This window comes from Delphinus delphis, chromosome 20, assembly GCF_949987515.2.
Source record: "Delphinus delphis chromosome 20, mDelDel1.2, whole genome shotgun sequence".
Taxonomy (NCBI): Eukaryota; Metazoa; Chordata; class Mammalia; order Artiodactyla; family Delphinidae; genus Delphinus; species Delphinus delphis.
The window spans coordinates 11,655,268-11,679,571 of record NC_082702.1 but is presented as its reverse complement, the minus strand read 5'-3'; the positions used below and the strand labels follow the sequence as shown (position 1 = coordinate 11,679,571).

The 24,304-nt window shown below is 56.3% G+C and overlaps 1 protein-coding gene across 4 annotated transcripts in view; it reads left to right on the top strand.

Moving 5' to 3' along the window:
• Nucleotides 1-507: 507 nt before the first annotated feature.
• Nucleotides 508-24,304, top strand: part of POU2F2 (POU class 2 homeobox 2) — a 29,664-nt gene continuing 5,867 nt past the window's right edge. For 2 of the 4 annotated variants that reach the window (XM_060000289.1, XM_060000288.1), the window contains exons 1-8: nt 522-574; nt 8,757-8,822; nt 8,935-8,969; nt 9,112-9,168; nt 12,468-12,584; nt 12,824-13,060; nt 22,946-23,051; nt 23,142-23,233. In XM_060000289.1, coding sequence (XP_059856272.1) covers nt 547-574; nt 8,757-8,822; nt 8,935-8,969; nt 9,112-9,168; nt 12,468-12,584; nt 12,824-13,060; nt 22,946-23,051; nt 23,142-23,233 — 738 coding nt within the window. In that variant the 5' untranslated portion in view covers nt 522-546. Of the gene's footprint in view, nt 575-8,756; nt 8,823-8,934; nt 8,970-9,111; nt 9,169-12,467; nt 12,585-12,823; nt 13,061-22,945; nt 23,052-23,141; nt 23,234-24,304 lie in introns of all 4 variants that reach the window. The other 2 variants (XM_060000287.1, XM_060000290.1) reach the window with 2 other exon arrangements.

The following is a 24,304-nucleotide window of genomic DNA, read 5'->3' as shown; positions in this document are numbered from 1 at the left end:
CTTGGCTTCAGCGTTTCTTGGCTCTGGGCCCTTGGGGAGGCCACCTCACTTCTCTGGTCCTCAGTCTTTTTGTCTGTAAAATGGGGCAAATAGTGAGCGCCTCCAGAGATGATGCTTGTTAAATGCGAGGTGCAGGGGGCCTAACATTGGGAAAGCCGCCCTCCCCCCACCCAAAACTCCTAGCCAGTGTTTTAGTGGCGTTGTTATGGATCCATCTTCTCTCCCAGACCCACATGCCCTGTTCCAGATGTGCTGGCAAGGTGGAGGCGGCACAGGGCTAGGGGCACCTTCTGGGGGCACAGCTGTAGGAGTCAGCTCTTCCAGCCTGCTTGCACTCTACGCCACTACCCGCACTTCCCCAACACACACGCATGATTTGGGGTCCGCTGCCTGCTGGGGTGGGCCTTCGGGCACGGGTATTTTCCCTTCCGAAGGGGGCGGGCCCTGTGGTTTCCTCCCTGGGTGACTTCCGGCGGAGAGGGCTTGGCCCCCAGAGAGGGCGGGGAGATGGCACAGTCGTCCCCCCAGCCCTGCGGGGCAGGCAGCATGGTTCACTCCAGCATGGGGGCTCCAGGTAAGGGGCCCCAGCACTGGCAGCACCGTGGGGCTCGTCCTGCCGGCCGGTTGCGGGCCTGCCCTGCCCCTCCTCTTCAGCTGTCTCCTTTGCCCTTTGACTCTGTACCTCAGCAGCTGCCCCCTCTTCCCATCCTGGGTTCCCACCTCCAGCTTCTCTTTCCCCTCCCCTTTCACATCAGCACGGGGCGGGGCGGGTGGGGGGGCGCCGGGGGGCTTCCGACCTCTTCTCGCCTTCTCTGCTGCCCTGTTCTGAGGGGTCTGGGGGAGGGGATGGAGCCAGGTGTTGGTAGCAAGCTCCTATACAGAGGGCCGGTGGGTAGGCGACATGAGTGATCCTGGGGAGGGGACTGCACAGGGGCTGGAAGGCTGAGTTGCTGGACCTTTGAGTGTGTGCGTCTGTATCTGTGCGTGTGCGCGGTAGTTCCGAGTCTTCTGTGTGCGACTGTCAGGTGTCCCTTGTGTGAGGGGCTCTTGTGTGTGGCATTATGGGGGTAGCCTTGGCAATGCTCCCTTGGTTCACTCCCTCACTTCGTTCGCCTGAGATGTCCCCTCCTCGGGGTGGCCTTCCCTGCCTGCCCCGTCTAAACTGGCAACCAATCCCGCCATTCTGAGTCCCTTCACCCTGCTTTATCTCTTCTTCATGGCACTCATCACTGCCTGAAAATTTATTACATGTTTGTGTGCTCATGAACTGCTTCATCCACCAAGTGTCAGTCGACTGAGTGAACACCGTGCGCCGAGCACCGTACAAAGCGATTTGTATTTTTGGCTCATTTGACATAATGTGTCCATCTCCGTGTGATGATAGTTATTTCTCCGCGGTGCTGATGGGAGAGTTAAGTGAGGTAATAGGTAAATGCTTACCACGGGGCCTGGAACTGGGCAAGCGTCCATACTTCAGGGTGGTTTTGTTTGCGGCCCTCTAGGTCTGACTGTGGGGATGTGTGGGATGTGTCCCATTTGTGGGTGTCTGTGGGGATGCTTGGTTCGGTGCTTGTCTGTGTGCGTCCGTGTATGCGGGCATCCCTGTGATCTGTCATCGACATGTACTTATTGAGCAGTTCTGTGCTGGATGTTGAAAATAGAGCCGAAAAAAGCAGCTTCAGGTGTGTCCTCCTGGAGTCCCCAGTCCAGGGTGGGGAGACAGACCTGTCACCAGACAGGGAAGGAGGCATAGGCTGAGGGCTCACGGCTGGGACAGGGGAGGCACAGGGGACTGGGGGAGCCCAGGAGACTTGCCCAGTTCAGCCGATAGGCTATCAGGGAGGGCTTCCTGGGAGAGGGCATGTGTGGTCTGAGATTTGAAGGATGAGTGGGTATGAGTAAGGCAAGGGAGGCAAGGAGGGCTGTGAGATGGAAGGAAGGCCACTTGCCAGATGCTGTGTGATTATTTACTGGGGTGATATGTGCAGCTGTGGGTGTGTGTGTGTGTGTGTGTGTGTGTGTGTGTGTGTGCGTGCGTGCGTGTGTATGTACAGTGTAGACACAGGGACCCAGGGCGTCTGTACACGCATGCCGTCTCTTCCCTGTCTGGGGTTGAATGGGGGCTTTGTACGTGTTGGGCGCTGGGTTAAACCCTTTACTTGGGATTTCTCACAGAATTGCCCTGCCTGTGAGGGCTGCCCTGGGTTCCGTGGCATGGACATGAATTAATACATGTGTGACCTTGGGCAGATCACTGCTTGGTCTTGGGCTCTACATCTGTGACCTGAGTTCAGGGGTCCACCTTGGCCATCTCCCAGGAGGAGGTGACTCTGGGAGTGTGAGTACATGCATGTCTGTGTGTGTGTCTATCTGAGTTACCTGTGTGTGTGTGTGTGTGTGTGTGTGTGCATGTGCGTACACATCTGTGTCTATCTGTATGTCTGGGTATGTGTGTGTGTGTGTGTGAGAGTGTACATCTTGCGTGTGTCTATCTGAGTGACCTGGGTGTCTGTGTGTGTATGCACATCTGTGTCTATCTGTGTGTCTGGGGGTGACTTGGTGTGTGAGTGTGTGTAAGTGCAGGTGTGCCCACACACGTCTGGGTGTGTGTTTTGCATATCTGCCTGTGTCGTTGTGTCTGGGCTTGTGTCTTCATCTGCAAACATTCCTGTCTGGGATCTGCGCACACCTGTCCCCGTGTGCGTTCGCGTGGTCTCCGTCCGTGTCCGGGGCCCTGCCTGGCTGTGGCTTCAGTGTCTGTGGCGGCTTTTGTCAGCGCAGCTGTAGGGCCACCTCTCTTGTTGTGTCTGCTGCCTGTATCTCCATCCGTCCCCCTTGACACTCAGAAGTGTTCAATCCCTGGAGGCCGCCCGGGGACAGCTGCGGGGTGTGGGGGTGTGAAATGCGACTCCTGGGGAGGCTGGGCTGGGCCAGTGGGCGAGCAGAGGTTCCCAGCAGTGCAGACCCTGCCCACAGGGGCTCCCAGGCCACAGCCTTGATTAAAGCAGTCTTTGTAGACAGGGGACCCAGGGGACAGGCCAAGCGGGGCCAGGAGGGGTGAGGGGAAGCCCTTGGGCCCTCTATATTTAGCCCCATTTTCGGTAAGTGCTAACGAGAAGCTGGCCCAAGTCTGCTAAAACCGGCTGGGGGAAATGCAGAGGAGAAGTGAAAGTCCGGGGAGGGAGGGGCGAGGAAGGGCGGAGGGGACCCAGTGTCCCAGGCCTGGGGCAGTCGGGCAAGTGAGTGTGAGCCCGGGGCGTGGCCGCCCCTGGTGGGTCTGACCCAAGGATGGTGGGGTTTGAGGGGCCCGGTCGGGCTCTGCATTGCTTTTGCTTGCCTGTTCCTCCAAAAAGTGGCACGCTGCCTGCGATGGGAGAAGGGAGGGGTGACCCGAAGCAACCAGCCAAACTTTCCTTGCGAGTGAACGAGGCTTTGAGGGGGGTCTTCCGAAGGCGCCAGGGGGCTGTAGCAAATTAGAATCACCTGGAAGGGGGCTTAAAAGTTTCTGACGCCTACGTCTCTGTCCCAATGAAATCAGAGTGTCGGGGGAGGGATTAGGCATCAGTGTTTCTCTAGAGTCAAAAGAGAGAGAGAGAGATTGAGAGAGAGAGAGAGAGAGAACCCTGCCTGGGCCAAGGCTGAGACAGCCTCAGCAGGCCCCTTGCCAGGGTCGCCGTGCCCTCGAGAGTCCCCATTAAGACATCACTTAGCTTTGGGTCGCGGTGGAAATGGAGTTCCCTCTTCATTGCTGGTGGGGATGATTTGATGAGACCCTTTTCTTGGGTTGGGCTCTGATGGAGGAGGAGAGGGCAGCAAAAGAGGCCTGGGCGAAGGACAGCTCTGGCCATGCTGTTGGCCCAGCTGAGCGCTGCAGGGGTGCGCGGGCTGTGTGGGAGCTGGGACTAGTGTGGGGCAGGATCCATGAGAATAAGGGAAATGGAGTGGTGGAAATTTCCCCTCAAACCACTTTTTCCTCTGCAGCCAGTATCCCTGCAGAGGGGATGTTACCTTAAATGTTTAGGTTGGAACTGCTTGGGGATGAGGCTGAGGGTCGAAGTGTCAGGTGACAGCAAGGAGAGGAGACTCTTTCATGCTTTTGTTCGTTCCAAAGACACAGTCCCAGACTGTGCAGCCTGGGCCCTAAGGAGACCGCAGTCTGTGGTGGGGGTCACTGTCCAGGCTGTCAGTGTGTGTTAGGGGACAGGGTGACCCCAGACGAGAGAGGCACTGACCGCCTGGGCAGTCAGGGAGGACATCACAGAGGAGGTGACGTGGAGCTGGCGCCTTAAAGAGGAGCAGGAATTTGCTAGTCGAGAAGGAGAGGGTTGCCCCAGGTGGAAGAAGAGCAGAGGCGAAGGCTTGGAGGAGGGAGAGCAGGGCCACCCTTGTTCATTCAACCCACATGTCCCGTTGGGGACCCCAGATGAGTCAGAGCTGCCCCTGAGGGGTTTCTAGCCTGAAGGAGGAGACATTCTGGGGCCCAGATGGCTACAGCCTTTAGGACAGTGACAGGGGAGATGGAGCCAGGGTGGAGGGAACAGGGGAGAGACCCTCTGCCTGAAGTCATCAGGGGTGGTGACTTCACGGAGGACAGAGCCTGTGCCGGGCCCTGAAGGATGAGTAGGAGATCTCCAGGCAGATAGAGTGGGGAACAGCGTTCCAGGCAGAGGGACCAGCCCATGCCAAGGCCTCGGGAAACATTTGTTAAATGGCAGACAGACAGCAGGACAGAGGCAGGAACAAGTAAGAGACAGAGAGAGCTGCAGGGAAGGACGGACGCTCAGCAAACATAACCTGTTCTCTGAGCTGGGTGATGCCGGGGACCCAGCGCTGAGTCAGACCAGGCCTGCCCGCTGGGCTGGTGGGAAAGGACAGGGACGCAGGTGACCACAGCCCTGTGGGCTCGGGGCTAGGACGGCGAGAAGGCACGACCAAGGGAGACTGCATTAGTTTGCTAGGGCTGCCATAACAAAGTACCCCAGACTGGATGGCTTAAACAACAGAAATTTATTTTCTCAAAATTCTGGAAGCTAGAAGTCCAAGGTCAAGGTGTCAGCAGGGTTGGTTTCTTCTGAGACCTCTCTCCTTGGCTTGAGATGGCCGTCAGCTCCCTGTGTCTTCACACGGTCTTCCCTTTGGGCATGTCCCTGTCTCAATCTCGTCTCAATCTCCTCTTCTTATAAGGACCCCAGTCATATTGGATCAGAGCCCACCCTAAGGGCCCTAAGGGTCTCATTTTAAGTTCATTACCTCTTTAAAGATCCTATCTCCAAAGACAGTCACATTCTGAGGTACTGAGGGTTAGGACTTCAACATAGGAATGTTGGGGGACACAGCTCAGCACATAAGAGAGGCTGAGAATGAGCATGGACTCTCTGGGGTGGAGGTGAGGTCAGAGGCCACCCTGGTCTGTGATCAGGAGGGACGTTCACTAGCTAGGTGGGGAGTAAAGAACCTGAAGGTCTGGACTCCCCGTCAAGCAGAGGGAGATACCTGGCGTGGCTGAAGAGAAAGTTGCGTAAGTGGCAAGAGATGGGCAGCAGAGGGTGACAAGGGTCACACCCTAAAGGCCAGGATGAGGAGCCTGGGCTTTTCTTAGGAGATGGGGAGCCATGATAGGGTTCAGGGCCAGGCGGGGAGCTCCCGTGGCAATGTGGACACTGGCTGGAGAGGGGGGCCGGGGAGGGGGCTGGGGCCTGGCTTTCAGGGATGCTGGGAGGGGTGGGATTTAGGGCCACGTCAGGATTTGTGGTTGCCTGGAGCAGGGCCAAGTTCTGGGAGATGTAGAACCAGGATCAGGCAGGACTCCCACGTCTGATGCACCAGAGTCAGGAGGGGGCCTCATCCCCTGGCTCTCTCAGCATCCTTAGCCACTTGCTGCCCCCTTCCCAGTGCCCAGAAACAGGGCCTGAGCTCCTGTAGCATCTGGGCACCTGCACCCCAACCCTCATAAGCTCATGCCTTAATAGGACTATATGCTGGCTTACTATTTTTATTGTTATTAGCTTAAAATTGTATTTATTTATTTGGTTGCACCGGGTCTTAGTTGCGGCAGGCAGGCTCCTTAGTTGAGGCTGGCTGGCTCCTTAGTTGTAGCACGTGGGCTCCTTTAGTTGCAGCTCAAGGGCTCCTTAGCTGCGGCTTGCCGGCTCCTTAGTTGAAGCACATGGGTTCCTTTAGTTGCAGCTCAAGGGCTCCATAGTTGTGGCTCGCAGGCTCCTTAGTTGTGGTTCACAGGCTCCTTAGTTGTGGCATGAGTGTGGGATCTAGTACCCTGGCCAGGGATCGAACTCGGGCCCCCTGCATTGGGAACGTGGAGTCTTAACCACTGCGCCACCAGGGAAGTCCCAACTCAAACTTTTTTTCTTTTTTTGTGAAAACGTACCATACATAAAGTGCTCAAATTTTAAGCGTACAGCTTGATGAATTTTTACATATGGGCAGACCCACATAACCACCAAACAGAACATTTCCAACCCCTTGCAGGCTTTCTCACACGCTCTCCCGGTTAGCACCCCCCAAAAGGTGCCCACTAATCTGACCTTAATCATCTGATGTCATCCTGCCTGTTTCTGAGTTTCACATAATTGGAGTCCTCCTGTCTGTCCACTTTTGTGTCTCACGTCTTTACCCTGGCATCATGTTTGCGAGATTCAGTGTGTGTGATGCAGGAGTTGGTTCTTTTCCCCGGCTGCGGAGTACTTCGTTGTATGGACGTACCGGTGTTGTTGACCCATTCCCGTTAATGGGCCCTTGAGCTATTTCCGGCGGCGGGGGGAGCGGTTATGAAAGCGCTGCTGGGAACACGTGTGCCGGGGGTGGTGATGGTGGGCAGGACGCTCCTTTCTCTTGGATGGGTGCCCGGGAGTGGATGTGCCGGGCCACAGGGAAGGGGCGCCGCTCGGCTTTCCTGAATCGTGCTTGTATTGATTTCCACGCCCACCAGCAGTGTGTGACCTGGCTTTTTAATCGGGAATTTTAAATCCGAGTGGCGTTCCGTGTCGAGTAATTGCAAAATTTCTGGACTTTTTTTTTTTCGGTTGGTGACGCTGTTCCAGCTCTCTCTCTAGCTGGCCTTCTTTGAATATCTTGGATGCAGGCACTCTAGAGTTGGATAGCTCCTTTGATGGGGTGGGGTCTTGGTGGGGATTTGGAGTGAGCTGTAGGGGAGACTTTAGGGTCAGAGTCAGGGTCAGGAGTAAGGTCTGAGGCCGAGTTGGGAGTTGAGGTCAGATGAAGGACTCGGGTCGTCTGGACAGGAGTTGGGAATCAGGGTGGGCAAAGAGGATTCAGAACGGGTCGGGCAGAAACCCAGATTTGTGCGGGGGTCTAGGACCAGGAAGGGCTGGGTTCAAGTCGGAGTCAGGGTAAGCTTGGGTTGGGGTGACCGTGAGAGATGAGGTGGTGAACGTCATGACGGGCCCATCAGAGACCGCAGCGATACTGATCAGAAGTGGGAGCCCTGGGGCCTCCCTGGTGGCGCAGTGGTTGGGAGTCCGCCTGCCGATGCAGGGGACGCGGGTTCGTGCCCCGGTCCGGGAGGATCCCACATGCCGCGGAGCGGCTGGGCCCGTGAGCCATGGCCGCTGAGCCTGTGTGTCCGGAGCCTGTGCTCCGCAACGGGAGTGGTCACAACAGTGAGAGGCCCACGTACCGCAAAAAAAAAAAAAAAAGAAGTGGGAGCCCTGGAGTCACAAAGACCCAGGTCCGATCAGGGTGCCTCTGCTGCCCCACTGTGTTCTTGGGGAGGTGCCATTCCCCCTGGAGCCTCAGTTTCCTCCTCTGTAAAATGGGGGTAATCTTAGCACCAACTGCCGGCATGAGCTCTGAATCATACTTGGCGCTGTGCTTGGCCCTGGTAACACTCACCTTCCCGTGACCAGCATCAGGGAGCTGTGAGGATGGGGGTTTGTCTCCATTGCTTTGTGTCCCCTGCTTGCCACTCCCCTCGGCCACCTTCTTTCATTTCCTCTGCCCGCGGAACTATAGGGTGGGATTGCGTCTGTAGGCGCAGGGACTGTAGGTTGGATTGGGGTGTGCAGCTGCAATTCAAGGCTGAAGTCCCAGGTAAGGTCTAAGATTAGGTTTGAGGACAAGGTCGGGGCAGAAGCGGATGGGGTCGGGGTCACAAAGATCAGAGTGGGGCCACCTGTGTGCTGAGTACCTGAAGGGGAGGCCGGTGGGAGTGGGATATGGACAGGAAAGTGGTGGGCCGGGGAGGGGGCCAGAGGGCGGCTGAATCACAGCCGGAGATCTGACAACTCGTTCCTTTGGGGATGCTGCAGTCCCCTAACACCTCCCAGGCCCTACTCAGAGTGGAAAACATGCCTCACCGAAACCTGGTGAGGCAGGATGGGCGCCTGGGCGGCAGCCTGAGAGGAAGCCTAGGGCTGACTCGCTGCTCTGGAGTGTCACCAGCCTCCCCCTGGGCGGCCAGAGCTTTGTCAGGACCAACGGCCAACCTCTACCCTCCCACCCTGCCCCAGGGTCTCACGGGGGCTCGGGGGCTGACCCTCCCTGTGCCACCTCCTGGAGGGGTGAAGGGGATCCCCAGGGCCCGAAGGCCCCTCACCTGTCCTGCCGGAGGAGAGCAGAGGCTCAGAGCAGAGGGCATGTCTCCCGGAAAGAGACACTTGCAAGGCAGCAGGGGGTGTGGGAGTATTTGGGGAGAGGCTGGGGTGGTGCCGGAGGAGGGGCCCCAGAGCTCTTCAGGCTTCTGCACCCTCACCCCGCTTGCATCCCTCCTCTGTCCCCAGAAATAAGAATGTCTAAGCCCTTGGAGGCCGAGAAGCAAGGTCTGGACTCCCCGTCAGAGCACACAGGTGAGTGGGGAAGGGGGCAGGGAGGGCAGAGGTCACCACGGGCGGAGGGCAGGTGCGCCGGGGGAGTTTTGGGGGTGGCTCGTGACAACTCACTCTGTCCCTCTCCTTGCAGACACGGAAAGAAATGGACCAGACACTAACCATCAGGTCAGGAGGGATGGATGTGAAGGAGGGTGGGGAGGGGGAGGGGGGAGAAGGGAGCAGAGGGGAGCTCTGTGGAGGAGGGCAGGGTGTCAGAAGCTGCTTCATCTCACTGTTCCCATCTCCCACGCCAACTCACTCTTTGCAGAACCCCCAGAATAAGACCTCCCCGTTCTCTGTGTCCCCGACTGGCCCCAGCACCAAGGTAAGCACCTGTCAGGGCAGCCAGGGCAGGGGGAGAGGTGTCCTGCGATGGGCCGGGTTTGGCATTTGGGAGAGGGTCGCAGATGCCTGCCGAGGGCCCAGGGCCTGGTACCTCAGTGACGGGACTCCTCCCGCCGCCCCTTCTCACCCTCGGGCTCCCGCCCCAGGCCTGTGACTCACCAGGGCTCCTTCCCCTTCCCTGGGGGAGTGGGGGTGGCCAGGGAAATCCCCCCCAGAGCCCCAGGGTGATGAACAACAGGAAGCTGAGGGCCCCGCCCCCATCCCAACGTCCCTGACCGAACAGGGGCCGGCCCCGCCCCCCATCCCCCCCAGTACACACTCAGGGGCCAGCGGAGGACTGGGGAGTGGGGAGGGGAGGGCAGGCCCAGTGAGGATGCTGGAGGAGAGGACGATGGGGAGGCCGGAAGTGACCACGTAGAGCAAATGCCAGATCCAGATGGGGCCCTGCTCCTGGGTACTGCTGGGCTGCCTGGGGTGTCTGGGGCCCAGGTCTCCACCCTCCAGTCTGGCGGGGGCAGCCGGCAGGTCCAGAGGCCTGAAGATGGCGCAGAGGGCAGGGACGGAGGAGGGGGCACGGGCAGGACTCCTGACCCTGACCAAAGGTTCCAGAAGGATGGGGCGGGGGCACCAGGAACTGCTCTGTGACCATGGGAGAATCACTCCCCCACTCTGGGCTTCTCGGTTTCCTCTTCTCTAACATGGGAAATGGGGGTGGGGGTGGAGAGGGGAGTCTCTGAGGTCCCTTCCGTGGCTGGTGTGCCTTGATCTACTTGGTGGGCAGGTGTCTTGTTCTGAGGGCGCTGGACGGGACCTGGGGAGAAGGGCTCTGACTCTGACCGTCTTCCCTCTGATCTCAGGCTGGGCTCTGGCCATAGCCCTTGGAGCCGAGGGCATCCATCACCCACACCCCCAGCACCAGCCCTCCCTGCGCTGAATCTTTGCAGCCTCTCCTTGCTCCACAGCAGCCCTGCTTCTCCCCTAGGAGACTAGTGGGGCCCAAGGAAGAAAGGGTTCTCGCTCCCCTTCCCCAGCCTGGGCCTGCTTCCCGGGGAAAGCCTGAGGCAGAGCGCGCAGCAGCGGCCTCTGACTCTGGGTCTCCATCCACAGCTGGTCACCCACCGCTCCTGGCCTTTGCTGTTCCACCTCACTGCAGCTCTTCTGTGTCAGTCTTTCCCTAATTGCAGTGATTCATGTGCTTCCATCATGATTTCAGACAAATGCACACACCACCGCGTTCAATTATTTACATCATAGTTTTGTTAAATTGGCTCAATTAAAAAAAAATTTTATTATGGAAAGTGTGAAGCAGATACAAAAGTAGAAGGAAGACCATAGCGAAAACAAACCTCCAGGTACCTGTCAATCGGCCTCAACAATTATCAACTCATGAGCTGTCTTGCTTTTTCAGCAGCTGAAATAAAACGTTTTTTTAAATGGAAATTTCATGAATGGAAAACCAGAATCACTTGCCATGGAAATAAATACAATGATTATTAAAATGTACCCAGAGACTCTTGCCTACTGTCGGGTATAAGCCTGAGACCGGCTCTCTGTTTGTTAAAAGGGGCGATTAGCCAGGGCTGGAAGGTGTTAGAGACGTCCTAGAACCTAATGGAGGCTTAAAGGAGAGAGAAGGAAAGAGCCATGAGAAGGATAGTGTTCTCACCATGGCACGCAATGTTGTTTTTTTTTTTTTTTTTTTTTTTTTTTTTTGCGGTACACGGGCCTCTCACTGTTGTGGCCTCTCCCGTTGCGGAGCACAGGCTCCGGATGCGCAGGCTCAGCAGCCATGGCTCACGGGCCCAGCCGCGCCGCGGCATGTGGGATCTTCCCGGACCGGGGCACGAACCCGTGTCCCCTGCATCGGCAGGTGGACTCTCAACCACTGCGCCACCAGGGAAGCCCACAATGTTGGTTTTTTAAAAACTTTTAATTAAAATATGACATACACTTAGATCCTCAGTGTCCAGCTCTGTGGATTTTCACAAATTGGACACCTGTGTCACCAGCACCAGATCAAGAAACATAACATGATCAGACTTCCAGAAAGCCCTTCATTTCCCCTCCAGGGCAGCCACTGCTCTGACTTCTAGTATCTACTGTTGTTTCACGCTGCATCCCTGTACGCCTTAGACTTTCTGACACTTGTATCCCGTCCCTTGGGGCATGCCACTCACCCTCTGTTATTTGGCCCTTTCCCAGGCCTCTATCTGTCTGTCTCAGTCTGTATGGCAAACGCCACGCTCGCTTCTGCCAAGTCACTGTGTTGCCTTACACAAGATGCTTTCCCTCTCTGGATCTCCTTTTGCAAAACACTGTTGGGACACTGGGCTGAAGGATGATCCCTCATGTCCCCTCTGGGCCTGAGAGTGTGCGACTCATCAAGCCACACCTCCCACCCCATGTGTCTTTCACCAGCAGACCTCTCAGGCATAGGCCACCATTGTCTGGCATTTTCAGGTAGGAGAGGAAGAAGGCTGGGACCCCTCTAAGCTGGTCTGTCCTACGTGGTGGACGCGAGATGCATCTGTATCCTCCACAGAGAGAGGAGGAGGGGCTCAGCGGACTCTGGGGTGGAGGCTGAGAGCTGGCAGCACCTGGGCCACATCTGGCCTGCAGACATCCTTTGCTGTCCTGCAGCATTTTTGCTTTGGTTTTTTTGCCGGCAGAAGCAGGGTGGGGCTGGGCAGGCCTCCCCTTCCGGCAGGCGGGCGTACTCTTTTCAGCCCACTCCGTCCACACTTGCCCAAATCACCCATTCGTGCTGTCTGCCTGCTCCTTAGGCTTTGAATTCATGACCCATATTCTAAGGCGGTGATTTTTATTTCATACCCTAATCCTCTTTCTTCCAATAAAGTCTTACTCCACGGGACAGATAAGAGGTGCACCTCTGGCTGAAGCAGATGAGGGGTGTGGCACACAGGACCCCCTTCTTTGATGTCCCGGGACCCCTACTGGCATCCTTTCCCATTTTAAAAGATGGCAAACTGACCCCCAGGAGGGTACAAGCGCTCTCCAAGGGTGACCCCCTCCTGTCGGGAGTTCGGGTGCAGAGGGTGTGTTAGCCTTTTCTGACTGGTGCGGAAACTGAGGCCAGAAAGGTGGCCCGAGGTCCCCGCGGGCCACTGCAGGCCTGGCCTCCGCACCCCAGTCTTCTCCCTTGGCGGCGCGGGGCTGCCGTTGCCACACACGTGCCCTCTCTTTGGTTCACAGGTGGGCATTCTCTCTGGCCTCCACTTAACATTCTGGGGTCCCGGACCCTGCCTCTCTCCCCCCCAGATCAAGGCTGAAGACCCCAGCAGTGACTCAGCCCCAGCGGCACCCCTGCCCCCGCAGCCGGTTCAGCCGCATCTGCCCCAGGCCCAACTCATGTTGACGGGCAGCCAGCTAGCCGGGGTAAGTACCTGGGGTGCACGGGGGCAGGGACAGGCCAGCCCCCTCCCGTCTGTTACAGGACTGGTGGCCACGGCCACGGCCACTCTCTCAACGCCTGCCTCTCGCCCTCCTCTGTCCTCCTGGAAGACCTGCCCCCTAACCCGCTTGGCTCAGGCGCTAACCCCTGTCTGCTTTCTCTGCTCCCCCCACGCCCCTCCTCCGGCCCCTGCCGCCCCGCCCCCGCCCCGCCCCGCCCACAGCTCACGGCGCTGATGCCAGCCCAGCAGCAGCTCCTCCTGCAGCAAGCGCAGGCCCAGCTCCTGGCCGCCGCGGCCGCCGCCGCCTCCTCCTCCTCCTCCTCCTCTTCCTCCTCCTCCTCGACCTCGCAGCCCCCAGCCTCCTCCGGGGGAGGCGACCTGCCGCCACCACAGCCTGCCAGCCAGCCCCCCGGGACCCCACAGCTCACCCTGTCCCAACCCATCCAGCTCACAGCACAGGTAAGGGCAGCCCCGGGGAGCACACGCCCTCCAGTGGAGGCCCCGCGGAAGCCGAGCCGGTGCAGGGGGCTGGCCGGTCCACGCGGACCATTCTGACCACAGCGCTGGGCCAGGCGGTCCTCGGCAACCCCAGGAAGCCTCGGGAGATGCTGCCACCCATCTCTCAGAAGGGTAAAGCGAGGCTCAGGGGGAGGACACCCTCCACGCGATGGGCGCGCCTGACTCTCTGCATTCTGTGCATCGCGCTGAGGGTCCGCCGCCACCTGGGAGGCTGACACATTATCCTCAGTTTACAGCAGAGGAAACCAGGGGTCACCTCCATGCACAGGACCTGTGTGGCTACAAAAGAAAGGCTGAGAATCAGAATCGGTGCCCCACATCGAGTGCCCTGGCTCATCCAGCGAGACGCTCTTTCAGAAAGGGGCCTGTGGTCTGTGAGTTAGGAAACATTGAATTCTCTCTCCCCATTCTGGAGACTTCTGGTCTACGTGGAATCATGCATGAGTGGCTATATTAGCTTCCAGGGCTGCCATAACAAAGTATCACAAACTGGGTGGCTTCAAACAACAGAAATGTATCATCTCAGACCAGAAGTCCAAAATCAAGGTGTCAGCAGAGCTGGGGTCTCTCTCAAGGCCCTACGGGAGAATCCCTCTTTGCCTCTTCTCGCTTCTGGTGGTGCAGGAAACCGTTGGCTTTCTTGTAGATGGATGACTCCCGTCTCTGCCTCTGCCGTCATGTGGCCATCTTTTCTCTGAGTGTGTCTGTCTCTGTGTCCAAATTTCCCCTTCTTATCAGGACACCAGTCATTGGATTAGGGTCCACCCTAATGACCTCCTTTTAACTTGATTACATCTGCAAAGACCTCGTTTCCAAACAAGGTCATATTTTTAGGCACCAGGGGTTAGAACTCCTACCATTTCTTTCTTTTTTTTTTTTTTTTTTTAATGGCCGCACCTTGCGGCATGTGGGATCTTAGCTCCCCGACAAGGGATCGAACCCATGCCCCCTGCAGTGGAAGCATGGAGTCTTAGCCGCTGGACCACCAGGGAAGTCCCCTACCATATCTTTTTAGGGGACACAATTCAACCATGATATTGGCCAACAGACTTCCCATAAGGATGGTTGGCGGGAGCAGAGTAGAGGCTGGGCAGGCCTCCTCTTCCGACAGGCTGCTTTTTCCAGCCCACCCCTTCCTTCCACCCCTGCCATGTCACCCATTTGTGCTGTTAACCTGGTTTCCATAGAGCGTTTGAGTCTGTGGCCCGTGTTCCAGCGCGGTGAAGGGCCTGGCAAGTCCTAGAGCGAGGGATTGGCCTATGCTGTCTACACCAGGGAGCTGTCCAGCACCCGCGAGGCTGTTCCCTTGGCGGCGGTCGGCCTTCGATGGGCCCGTTCCACTGCTGACCAGCACTCCCATTTGGGGCTGTCCGTAACACTGAGTGCGTCTCTGTCTCCTTAGAGCTTCCTGCCGCTGGGCCTGGCTCTGCAGAAACGCAGAGCAATCTGGCCTCGCTGCTTTGCAGCGACTCTTCCAAACAGATCCTCCCAATGCCTGGCTTGCCACCGTTGCCATAGGTAGTCTGTCGGGTGCTGCCTTTGTACCAGGCACTATGCTAACGTGACCTCCCTGAATCCACAAATCCTCGTCCTGGCCAAGGCGCCGGTGGGGGGTGGGTGGAGGAGCGGGCGTGCCGGGGAGGCAAAGTGACTTGCCTGCCCCAGGTCACACCGTGAGCTCAAGTGGCAGAGCCAGCCTGGAAGCCAGGCCTGGGAGTCCAGGGCTCTAACCACGTGATCTGGGGCTGCTGCCTCTAACTGGCACCCCTCCCACCCCGGCCACCAGAGACCCCAGCAGCCGGTGATCTGTTTGCTTTGTAGCACACAGGGCGCTTCACTGAGCAAGGTGGAGGCTCAGGGCTCCTCCAGTCTTGGTGTTCCTGCGCCTGTTCTCCTTTCTACCTGGAAGTCAGCCCCCTCCCTTTACCTGGAGAGCTCCTCTCCATCCTTTAAGCCCTAGCTTGGGAGCCTGCACCTCCAGGAAGTCTTCCATGATTTCCCTCCCTCCAGCTGCTTTGATTTCCTGCCTCCTGTCTCCTCTGGGGGCCCCCAGCCCATCGCCTCTCCTTCTGCCACAGCCCTGATCACCCAGGGAGGGAGGAGGGACGGGGCAGCCTAGCGCAGACCCAGCCAGGCCCTCAGCCCCTGTGACCAGCAGGCACTCCTGTTCATACACCCCCCCAGAACCACCTCTTCCGGACCCCCTACGGCCACCAGCAGCAGAAGGCCGACCCTCTGCCACCTGTAACCTGCCCAGGCCCTGATTCTCAAGGTCCCCTCGAATCCCTCCTACCCAGCCCTTTCCTCTCTCTCCTCCTGCCCCAGCTTCCCTCAGCTCTGATCTCCATCTGTCTCCTGCAAGTGCAAAGCTGGGCTGAAGTTGTTTTCTGGGAGTTCTGTCACCCTGTGATCTCACTTCCCCAACAGACCAATGTTTATCCCGTACAGCCCATGAGCCGGTCACCATACCGTGCCCAAGCCGGGGTGGGGACCACCGTCCTTCTGCCCTCGCTGCCCGCTGCAGCCGCAGCCGGCCTCGGCCCCGGGCTTGACCCTCTCCCCAGCCTGTGTCGCGTGCCTGCCAGTGCAACTGCCTGTGCCTGCCCAGCTCTGTCCTGCCCTCGTTTCGCAGACACTTCCCGCCTCCTGGGTCAGGCCCTGGTGGGAAGCAGGCATGACTCAGACCCAGCCTTGTCCCCAGAGGGGCTCCCTGTCTTGTAGGGAAACAGACACACCAATGAGCCACTAAGAAATGCTTTACTTGAAAAATATTCCGAAAGTCAAAAAGCATCCATAACCCTATCACTTTAAAATTACATAAAGTACGAAGGGAAAGTCCCCCTTCTGTCCTTCTATTGCCAACTTCCAAAGGAATGCCGGTCAGTTTGGCAGGAACCTTCCCTGCATTTCCCTAGCCTGTACAGAAGGGACAGTTATAATACAATTTTACCACTGACTTTTTTTTTTTTTTTTTTTGGCTGCGCCTCTTGCCTTGTGGGATCGTAGTTCCCTGACCGGGGATCGAACCCCGGCCCTCGGCAGTGAAAGCACAGAGTCCTAACCACTGGACCACCGGGGAAGTCCCTATAATACAGGTTTACAATTTGTGTGTCCAGCACTCAACTCAGCATGATGCTTTCTACCGAGGGGGCCACACAGACGTTTACTGAAGCAATGAGGGATGTTTTGCTGCAGCTTTTCAATCAGGGGTGGGGAAGACATCTCTCCAGGGGAGTAATTCAGAATGCCTGGGGTAGGGTAGGCATTGACTGAACATTTACATTAACTGTTAAAACATCATTTTGTATTTGGAGAGCGGCGGCGGTGGGGGCGGGGAGGAACGTCCCTATTTTCGTACTAAGACCACAGCAAATAAAGCTTGAGAAGAGCTTTCAGGGGGTAGGACCTAGTGAAGAAGGGTTTCGCAGAGAAACCTGCTGGATGTGGTGGGGGATGCGGGAAAAGAAAGGGGTCTGTGTCTGAGGGAGTCAGGGAAGGCTTCCTGGAGGAGGTGGTATCTGAACCGAGGCAGGAAACAAGTAGGAGTTTACCAGGTGGATGAGCTGGGGAAAGGGTTCCAGGCGTGGGACTGGTGAAGGCAAAGCGAGAGAGCAGGGCAGCCTTGGGGAGGTGAGGAGTGGGAGGCAGCAAAGGATGAGCCAGGAGCGGGTGTCAGTGGGGCCACAGCCACACTCTAGGCAGCTGAAGAGGAAAAGGGACTGTTTGGCTCAAATCACAGAAAAGGCCCAGCCTGGAACATCAGGCCTGGCCCCAGGGATCTGTCTCCCTTTTCATTCTGGGTCGGGCATAATGGGTACCAGCACTTCAAGACTTGCAGCCACCCCACCCAGAGAGAAGAAACACACCCAGTGGCCAGGTTTGAGTCGTTGCTCCCAGCTCCCGGGAGGGTGGGGTCAGCCCCACCTGGACTGCGTGACCTGAGAGTGGGGGAGGGCAGGTCCCCAAGAGGAGGAGATGGGTCCTGCTGCTGGAGCAGGGGCGGGGGATGCCAGGTCAGCTCAGCCGCCCACCTGGCACCACAGGCCCCAGAGTCCAGGAGCTGGGCCGGTCCAGAGGCATGCCAGTCACTCCAGGACTCCTGGGTTGGGATCTGCTGTTGCTCGTCTGTCCTGGAATTTTAGCATGAGGTAGCATGGAATGTAATGTGCAATTGGCAGGTAGGTGTTTTCTTCTCCCTGTTGAATGGTTCTCTGCTCCACGGTGTTCTGCCCCAGTCGCCAGGACCTCGTGGGCTCCATGTGGCAGGGCCAACCTCTGGGGGACGGGGGGACGTAGCAGACCCGACGCTAGAGACAGGCTACCTCTGTCCACCCCCCACCTCCAACCTTTAGAGCTTCCCCTAGTGGAGGGACTGGAATAATCGTAGTCATTTGTTCATTCAACTAATACTTATCGAGCACCTTGTGTATGCCAGGTGCTCATTCATGGCCCTGAGGGGACAGCTGTGAATGAGGCAGAGGTGGCTGTCCTTGAGGACATTATGTTCTAGTGGCGAGACAGTAAACAAGTAAACATATCGGCAAAACAAGACGGTTTTAGCATAAGTGTAATGAAGAAAATGATACAGGGCGCTGTCCTAGACCGAGGAAGCCACAATTTTTTTTTTTCTTGCCTTGCTGCACGGCATAGGGGATGGAACCTGTGCCCCCTGCAGTGGAAGTGCAGTGCCTTAACCACTGGACTGCCAGGGAAGTCCCAAGGGAGGAAGCCACTTTTAATGGGGTGGTCAGGAAAAGTTTCACTGAGAAGGTGGCCTTTGAGAACCGAGACCTGAATGAGTCAGGCATGAAGAAGGCAGCGGGAGAGATTAGGAAAGGGCAACAGCAGGTGCAAAGGTCCTGAGGTGGAAACCAGCTTGACTTGTTCGGGGTACAGGGGAAAGTGGAATGGCTGGGACAGAGTGAGCGGGAGACAAATAACTGGTGAGGTGGGGAGGCAGGCAGGACTGGCTTTTGCAGGGCCTCATGGGCAAGATCAAGGAGTTTGGAATGTGTGCTGGGTATGATGGGAGGTTGTTGGGGGTTCTAAGCTGGCGAGGGTCCCAACTGACCCTTTACAAAGCTCCCTCCAGCTGCTGTGGGGAGAATGGGCTAGAAGTAAGGAGTGGGAAGTCCTTGCAGGCATCGAGGTGGCGATGAGGGTGAAGGTGGGGTCCGGGATGCTATTTCGTGTGGATCCGATAGGTCAAGGGTGATTCCTGGGATTTGGGCTTCAGAGATTGGTGGCGGTGAGGTGGTTTCCTGCGCTGGGGGAGGCAGGGGAGGAACAGGGTGTTTTGGAGGGTGGGGCTGGGGAACCAGGAGTTTCACTTCGGACGTGGTAGTGTTCAGAGTCTATTAATCACCCAAGTGGGAGACATCAAATAGGCAGATGGATATTCGGGGCTGCAGCTCAGTGGAGGGTCTGGGCGGGAGCTGGAAGTTGTAAGTTTTCAGGAAGAGGATGGACTGGTGGGGCTGCCGCCCTCGAGACCTCACGGGGTGACATGAGGCGGCTGATGTGAGGGTGCAGTGCTAGCAAATGCTGGTGTTGGAGTAGGTTGTGATTTCCAAAATGCTTTGAGAATAATAATATTCCTCAGGCCTCAAAACAACCCAGTGAAGAGTTAGACATTATTACTCCCATTTTATAGATGACAAAACTGAGCCCTGAGAGAAATGACTCAGTTAAAAAGGACTGCCCTTTACGGAGGACCACGTCAGTGAACCAGGGATCAGACTAAACGTTCTACACCTGTTGTCTCATTTAATCCTTTAACAGCTCCATGAGGTAAGAATTATTGAGGTGTCACCTGAGGAAGTTGAGGCTTAAAGAGGGTAAGGAACGGCCCATGGTCTCACGGTGTGTAAGGGACAGAGTCAGGTGTCTGGCCATCTCCAGAGCCCAGGTGGTTCCAGGACACCGTGCACTGTCACCCTATACAGTAAGGCCCAGAGAGACAGCTGGCTTCCTCCAAGTCACACAGCAAGAAGCAGGCACGGGAATTCCCTGGCGGTCCAGTCGTTAAGGCTACGCGCTTTCACTGCCAAGGGCCCGGGTTCAATCCCTGGTGGGGAACTAAGATCCCCAAAGATCCCACAAAACAAAAACAAACAAAGAAAAAAAAAAAAAAGCAGGCACGATGGCCAGGACTCTAGCCCTCACGGTTCTCGGCTGGAAGGGATCCTTGCACACCGAGGTGACCTTCCCACCCAGTGTGGGAACTCCCTCTGCACCATTCTGGGGGTGCAGTTTCACCCAGCTGACCCCCAGGACGGTGCTCACTGCCTTCCTCCCTAGGCGGTCCCTTCTACAATCAATTGCAAGTAACTTACAGGGTCCCCAGACCCCATCCCTTCCCCACTCTGGACGTCACTCTAGGCTGTCCACGTCTTTGCAGCACGCAGTGTCCAGAACTGGTCAAAATTTGCCATATCAGAGACGGCAAGTGAGTGTCGACGTGCATGTCAACACCGTCCCCACTGGGGCTGCGGGAGTGTAGCGTGTGAGGCCAGTCATGGGGGAGAGGGGAGTCGGCCCTGCGCGCTGGAGTGAGGCAGCGCACCTGCACGGCTCTGGGGCCCCAGCGGCCTCTAGTTCCTGCTCAAGGCTGCCTTCTCCCCACCAGGTGGAACCAAGCCCAGTGGGTGATTACACTGCAGTTCACCCATATGAACCCATATGTGTCATATGAACCGTGTGTCTCAGTCTTTCTGCCCCCAGTCTGTGGCCAAGATCCCACCTGTGGCAAAGCACAGCCAGTCTGCCCCCAAACACCACCAGTCCTAAGGGTTACCTTATTCATTCACTGAAAATTCATGGATTGCCCGTTCTATGCCTGCACTGGGGCAGGGGAGTGAAGAGAATGTAGCGATGAGCAAGAATTTCTCTCCCCCCTTCTCGGTTTTAATGGGCTGTGCTAGCTCTTCTCACGGGTTAGGGACAGAGCAGACGATCCACTACGGGGCGGGGGTGGGGAGGGGTGGGCCTGCGGAGCGCTGGCATCCCTCCGCCTACTCCAATTTCTCCACCCTGTCTCCGTCCTAACACGCCCCCAAGTGGCTTCAGCTGGTGTGCCGATTCAGATGGCTCTAGGTTGTGGAGAAATGGCGCCTTCTACTGGCTAACCCCAGTCTTTTTTTTGTTTTTGGCTGCGTTGGGTCTTCGTTGCTGCGCGCGGGCTTTCTCTAGTTGTGGCGATAGGGGACTACTCTTTGTTGCGGTGCGCGGGCATCTCATTGCGGTGGCTTCTTTTGTTGCGGAGCTCGGGCTGTAGGCGCGCGGGCTTCAGTAGTTGCGGCATGCGGGCTCAGTACTTCTGACTCATGGGCTTAGTTGCTCCGCGGCATGTGGGATCTTCCCCGACCAGGGCTCGAACCCGTTCTCCTGCATTGGCAGGCAGAGTCTTATCCACTGCGCCACCAGGGAAGTCCCTAACCCCAGTCTTGAGTCAGCTCACTGTTCACCCAGAATCTTCTCTCTTTCTCTCCTTCTTGAATTCCTTTGGTCAACCAGCGTTTGGGGATCATCCACCACACCCAGGCACCTTTCTGCATGAGGGTTACAGTGAGGAATTAGGCAAACAAATCTGTGCCCTCGTGGAGCTGGCACCAACCCTTCTTGAGGAGACAGACAGGAAGCTGATATTGCTATGAGGGAAGGAAAAGAACATATTGTAAGAGAGCGACTAGGGGGGAAAAATCTCCGTGTCAGAGCAGGTGGCCAGAGGAAGCCTCTCTGAGGAAGGAGCATTTGATAACGGCTTAAATGATGATGAGGGGCCAGTCATGTGCAGATCAAGAGCGGCAGCGGTGGGGGGGGAATAGCACGTGCAAAGGCCCTGAGGTGGGGATTTCTTTCTGGGTTCAGTGGCAGGAGGGAGACCAGTGTGGCTGGATGAGTTAGGGGGTGAGAGAGTCGTGGGAGGTGAGGAAGGCCAGGTCATGCAGGGCCATGGCAAGGAGCTGGGTGTACAATCGATATTACAAATTTGATGAAAAGGGACTTCCCTGGTGGTCCAGTGGTTAGGACTCCACGCTTTCACTGCCAGGGGCCAGGTTCAATCCCTGGTTGGGGAGCTGAGATCCTGCAAGCCACCTCACAGCCAGAAAAAGAAGAAGAAGAAGACAAAATTATAAAACAAGATTAGGTATGGGGGTCTTGGAAGGGTCCACCGTAAATGGCAGGCCTTAAAGCCCCGGCTTCACTCACCGCCCAGGGTCAATCCAAGTGCGGAAGAGAAATAGCCAGGGAGGCCTTCTTGGGTGGGTGGGGAGGGTCTCAAAAGGGAAGGCAGAGTGGATGCAGTTTCAAAGGATATAGAGTAGGATGTCAAACTCCTTAAACTGTATTCTTAGATGATTGGCAGCTAGAGTGAGAAAGCTGAGAGGTCAGGGAGCATCTGGGGACTCTGTCCACTTGCTAAAGCACACGGAGAAAGCAGAGGCCTTTGCAGGTGGACAGGGAACAGCCTGGAACTCTTGCAAGACGAGTGGTTGGAAAAGTAGGGATGCTGGGCATAAGTGACTGCTCAACCGGGCGAGTGGGGGTGGGACACCTGGGTATTTATTCCTTTATTTGGACAAGGTAAATGTTCAAAATTCAAGAGGTACAGAAGGGTTTATAGCGTTGCCAGTTTCTGGTATCGTTTTTTAAGTATAATCTATGCATACCCAAGCAGGTACCAGGGTATAATTTTTTTTTTTTAACACAAACAGTAGCACATCATACCCAGTGTTTTTCCTCTTGAGCTCTCCATTCCACAGGACATCTTGAAGATTGTTCCATATCAGGACAAAGAGTGTCCTCGATCTTTTTGATGAACACGAAATATTCTGTCATGAAGATCTACCCTAATTCATTCACCCATCCCCCGCTGCTACACACTCAGCTTGTTCCCACTCTTTTGCTAAAACACTGCTTGCTACCGGGAGTATCCTTCTAGCGAGGACATTCTGCACAACTGCAAGTATATCCCTAAGATAAATTCCTAGAAGTGGAGTGGCTGAGTCAAAGGATATGTGTACTGGTAATTTAATAGACGTTGCCGGATTACCCTCTCACCAGCGATGTGCAAGAATTTTTGTTTCCCCTCACGCCCCAACATAGTGTGTCATGCACTGTCATGAGGTAAAAATAGTATCTCAGTGCAGCTGTAGTGCGTCTGTCTCCAAATTTCCCCGTATTATATGGACACTAGTCGTACCGGATTAGGTTCCACCCCAATATGACCTCATTTTAACGTGATCACATGCAAAGACTCTATCTCCAAATGACGTCACACTCTGGGGTTCTGGGGGATGGTTATGATTCCAACATATCTTTTTTTTTTGGTGGTGGGTGGGGCGGAACACAATTCAACTCATAGGAGTGCCAGAGAGTTTTCCAAAGTCTCTGTACCGATTTAATCAGCCGCTAGGGGCTGGAGTATTTTAGAGCTATTCCCAGACATGATGTAATTTGCCTTGGGAGTGTTTTTTTTTTTTTTTTTTTTTTTTTTTTTCTTGGGAGTGTTTTAAAAGGAAGACTTGGTCTGATTTACATTTTTAAACGATCCTATTTGTTCTGTGGGAATATAGGACAAGGCAAATATTTCATCAAGAAAGAAAAGGTAAATAAAGAGCGAGCCCTCCTGTGATGACCCATGTAGGGTGCTCCGGCCTCCCGGATGACCTTAGCTCAGGGCTGCACCCAGTGACCCATGCTCCATCCCTCTATGCCTTATGCCAGCCTGCCCTGCGGCGCACCCCTCGGGGCTCGGGTGATGCAGAGGGAAGAGCGGGGCCAGGACTCAGGCTGGTGTTTGTTCACCCCCCTCCCTGTCAGGACATCCAGCAGCTCCTCCAGCTGCAGCAGCTGGTGCTTGTGCCGGGTCACCACCTCCAGCCACCTGCTCAGTTCCTGCTGCCGCAGGCCCAGCAGAGTCAGCCAGGTAAGGCCCTCACCCCGGATGGCCTCCCCAACGCCTCCACAGATCTCTCTCTGCCCCCCTCACCCTGTGCGATCCCTCTTGTCCCCCCAGGCCTGCTACCGACGCCAAATCTATTCCAGCTACCTCAGCAAACCCAGGGAGCTCTTCTGACCTCCCAGCCCCGGGCAGGGCTGCCCACACAGGTGAGTGGTCCACTGAGTGCGTCAGGCTGTGGCCAGATGGCGTGGAGTGGTGGTCAGTGAGGGTCTCCTCTCCATTTGCTCCCCCCCCCACCAGCCACAGGGGCCAAGATAGGAGTCAGGAGCCTTGGGGCCCAGCGCTGCTCTGCTACTAATTTGCTGTGGGACCCCAGGCAAGCCACTTTCCCTGTCTGAGTCAGCTTCCTCCTCCACGGAATGAGGGGAGTCAGCCAGACCAGTGGCTCTTAACCCTTGCAGGCACATGGACTCCTTTGAGAATCTGATGGATTATTTGAATCCGACCCCCACTGCCCCCAAATGCACGTGTGCACAAACACAAAACTTCAGGGGGTTCACAGGCCTTTAGGGCATGAATGCCTCAGATCTCTTCCAGCACTCCAAATGGGGGGCGTTCCCTGAGGCTCTGTTGGGTACTAGTTCGTGTCCCTTTCCCAGACCAGAGACTGCAAACAAGGGCCCACACTCATTTAAAAATCGAGTTAGTTGTCAACAAAATTCCCGGAAAACACCAGATTCCCAGCTTCTTTTGACAAGCCAGAAGCTCTGGGAAGGCTGGATCTGCGTACACATGGCGTGAGCTCAGGCCCCCTCCTGGAAGGCGTGAGTTCTTCAGGCTGCCTTGGTGTCCTCCTGCCTGGTCCCCATGGCCTTTCTTGAAGTTTGCTGCCTGGGTTCTAAACTTTTTTTTTTTTCTTTTTTCCTGGCCGCGCCTTGGGGCTTGAGGGATCTTAGTTCCCCAACCAGGGATCAAACTCACGCCCCCTGCAGTAGAAGTGTGGAGTCCTAACCCCGGACCACCAGGGAATTCCCACTGGGTCCTAAACTTTAATCATAATTTTTCATGATTATGGATTTTAAAGTTCCCTCCTAGCTATTTTTTAAAACAGCCCTTTTAAAAAATATATGGGGGGCTTCCCTGGTGGCGCAGTGGTTGAGAGTCCGCTTGCCGAGGCAGGGGACACGGGTTCGTGCCCCGGTCCGGGAAGATCCCACATGCCGCGGAGCGGCTGGGCCCGTGAGCCATGGCTGCTGAGCCTGCGCGTCTGGAGCCTG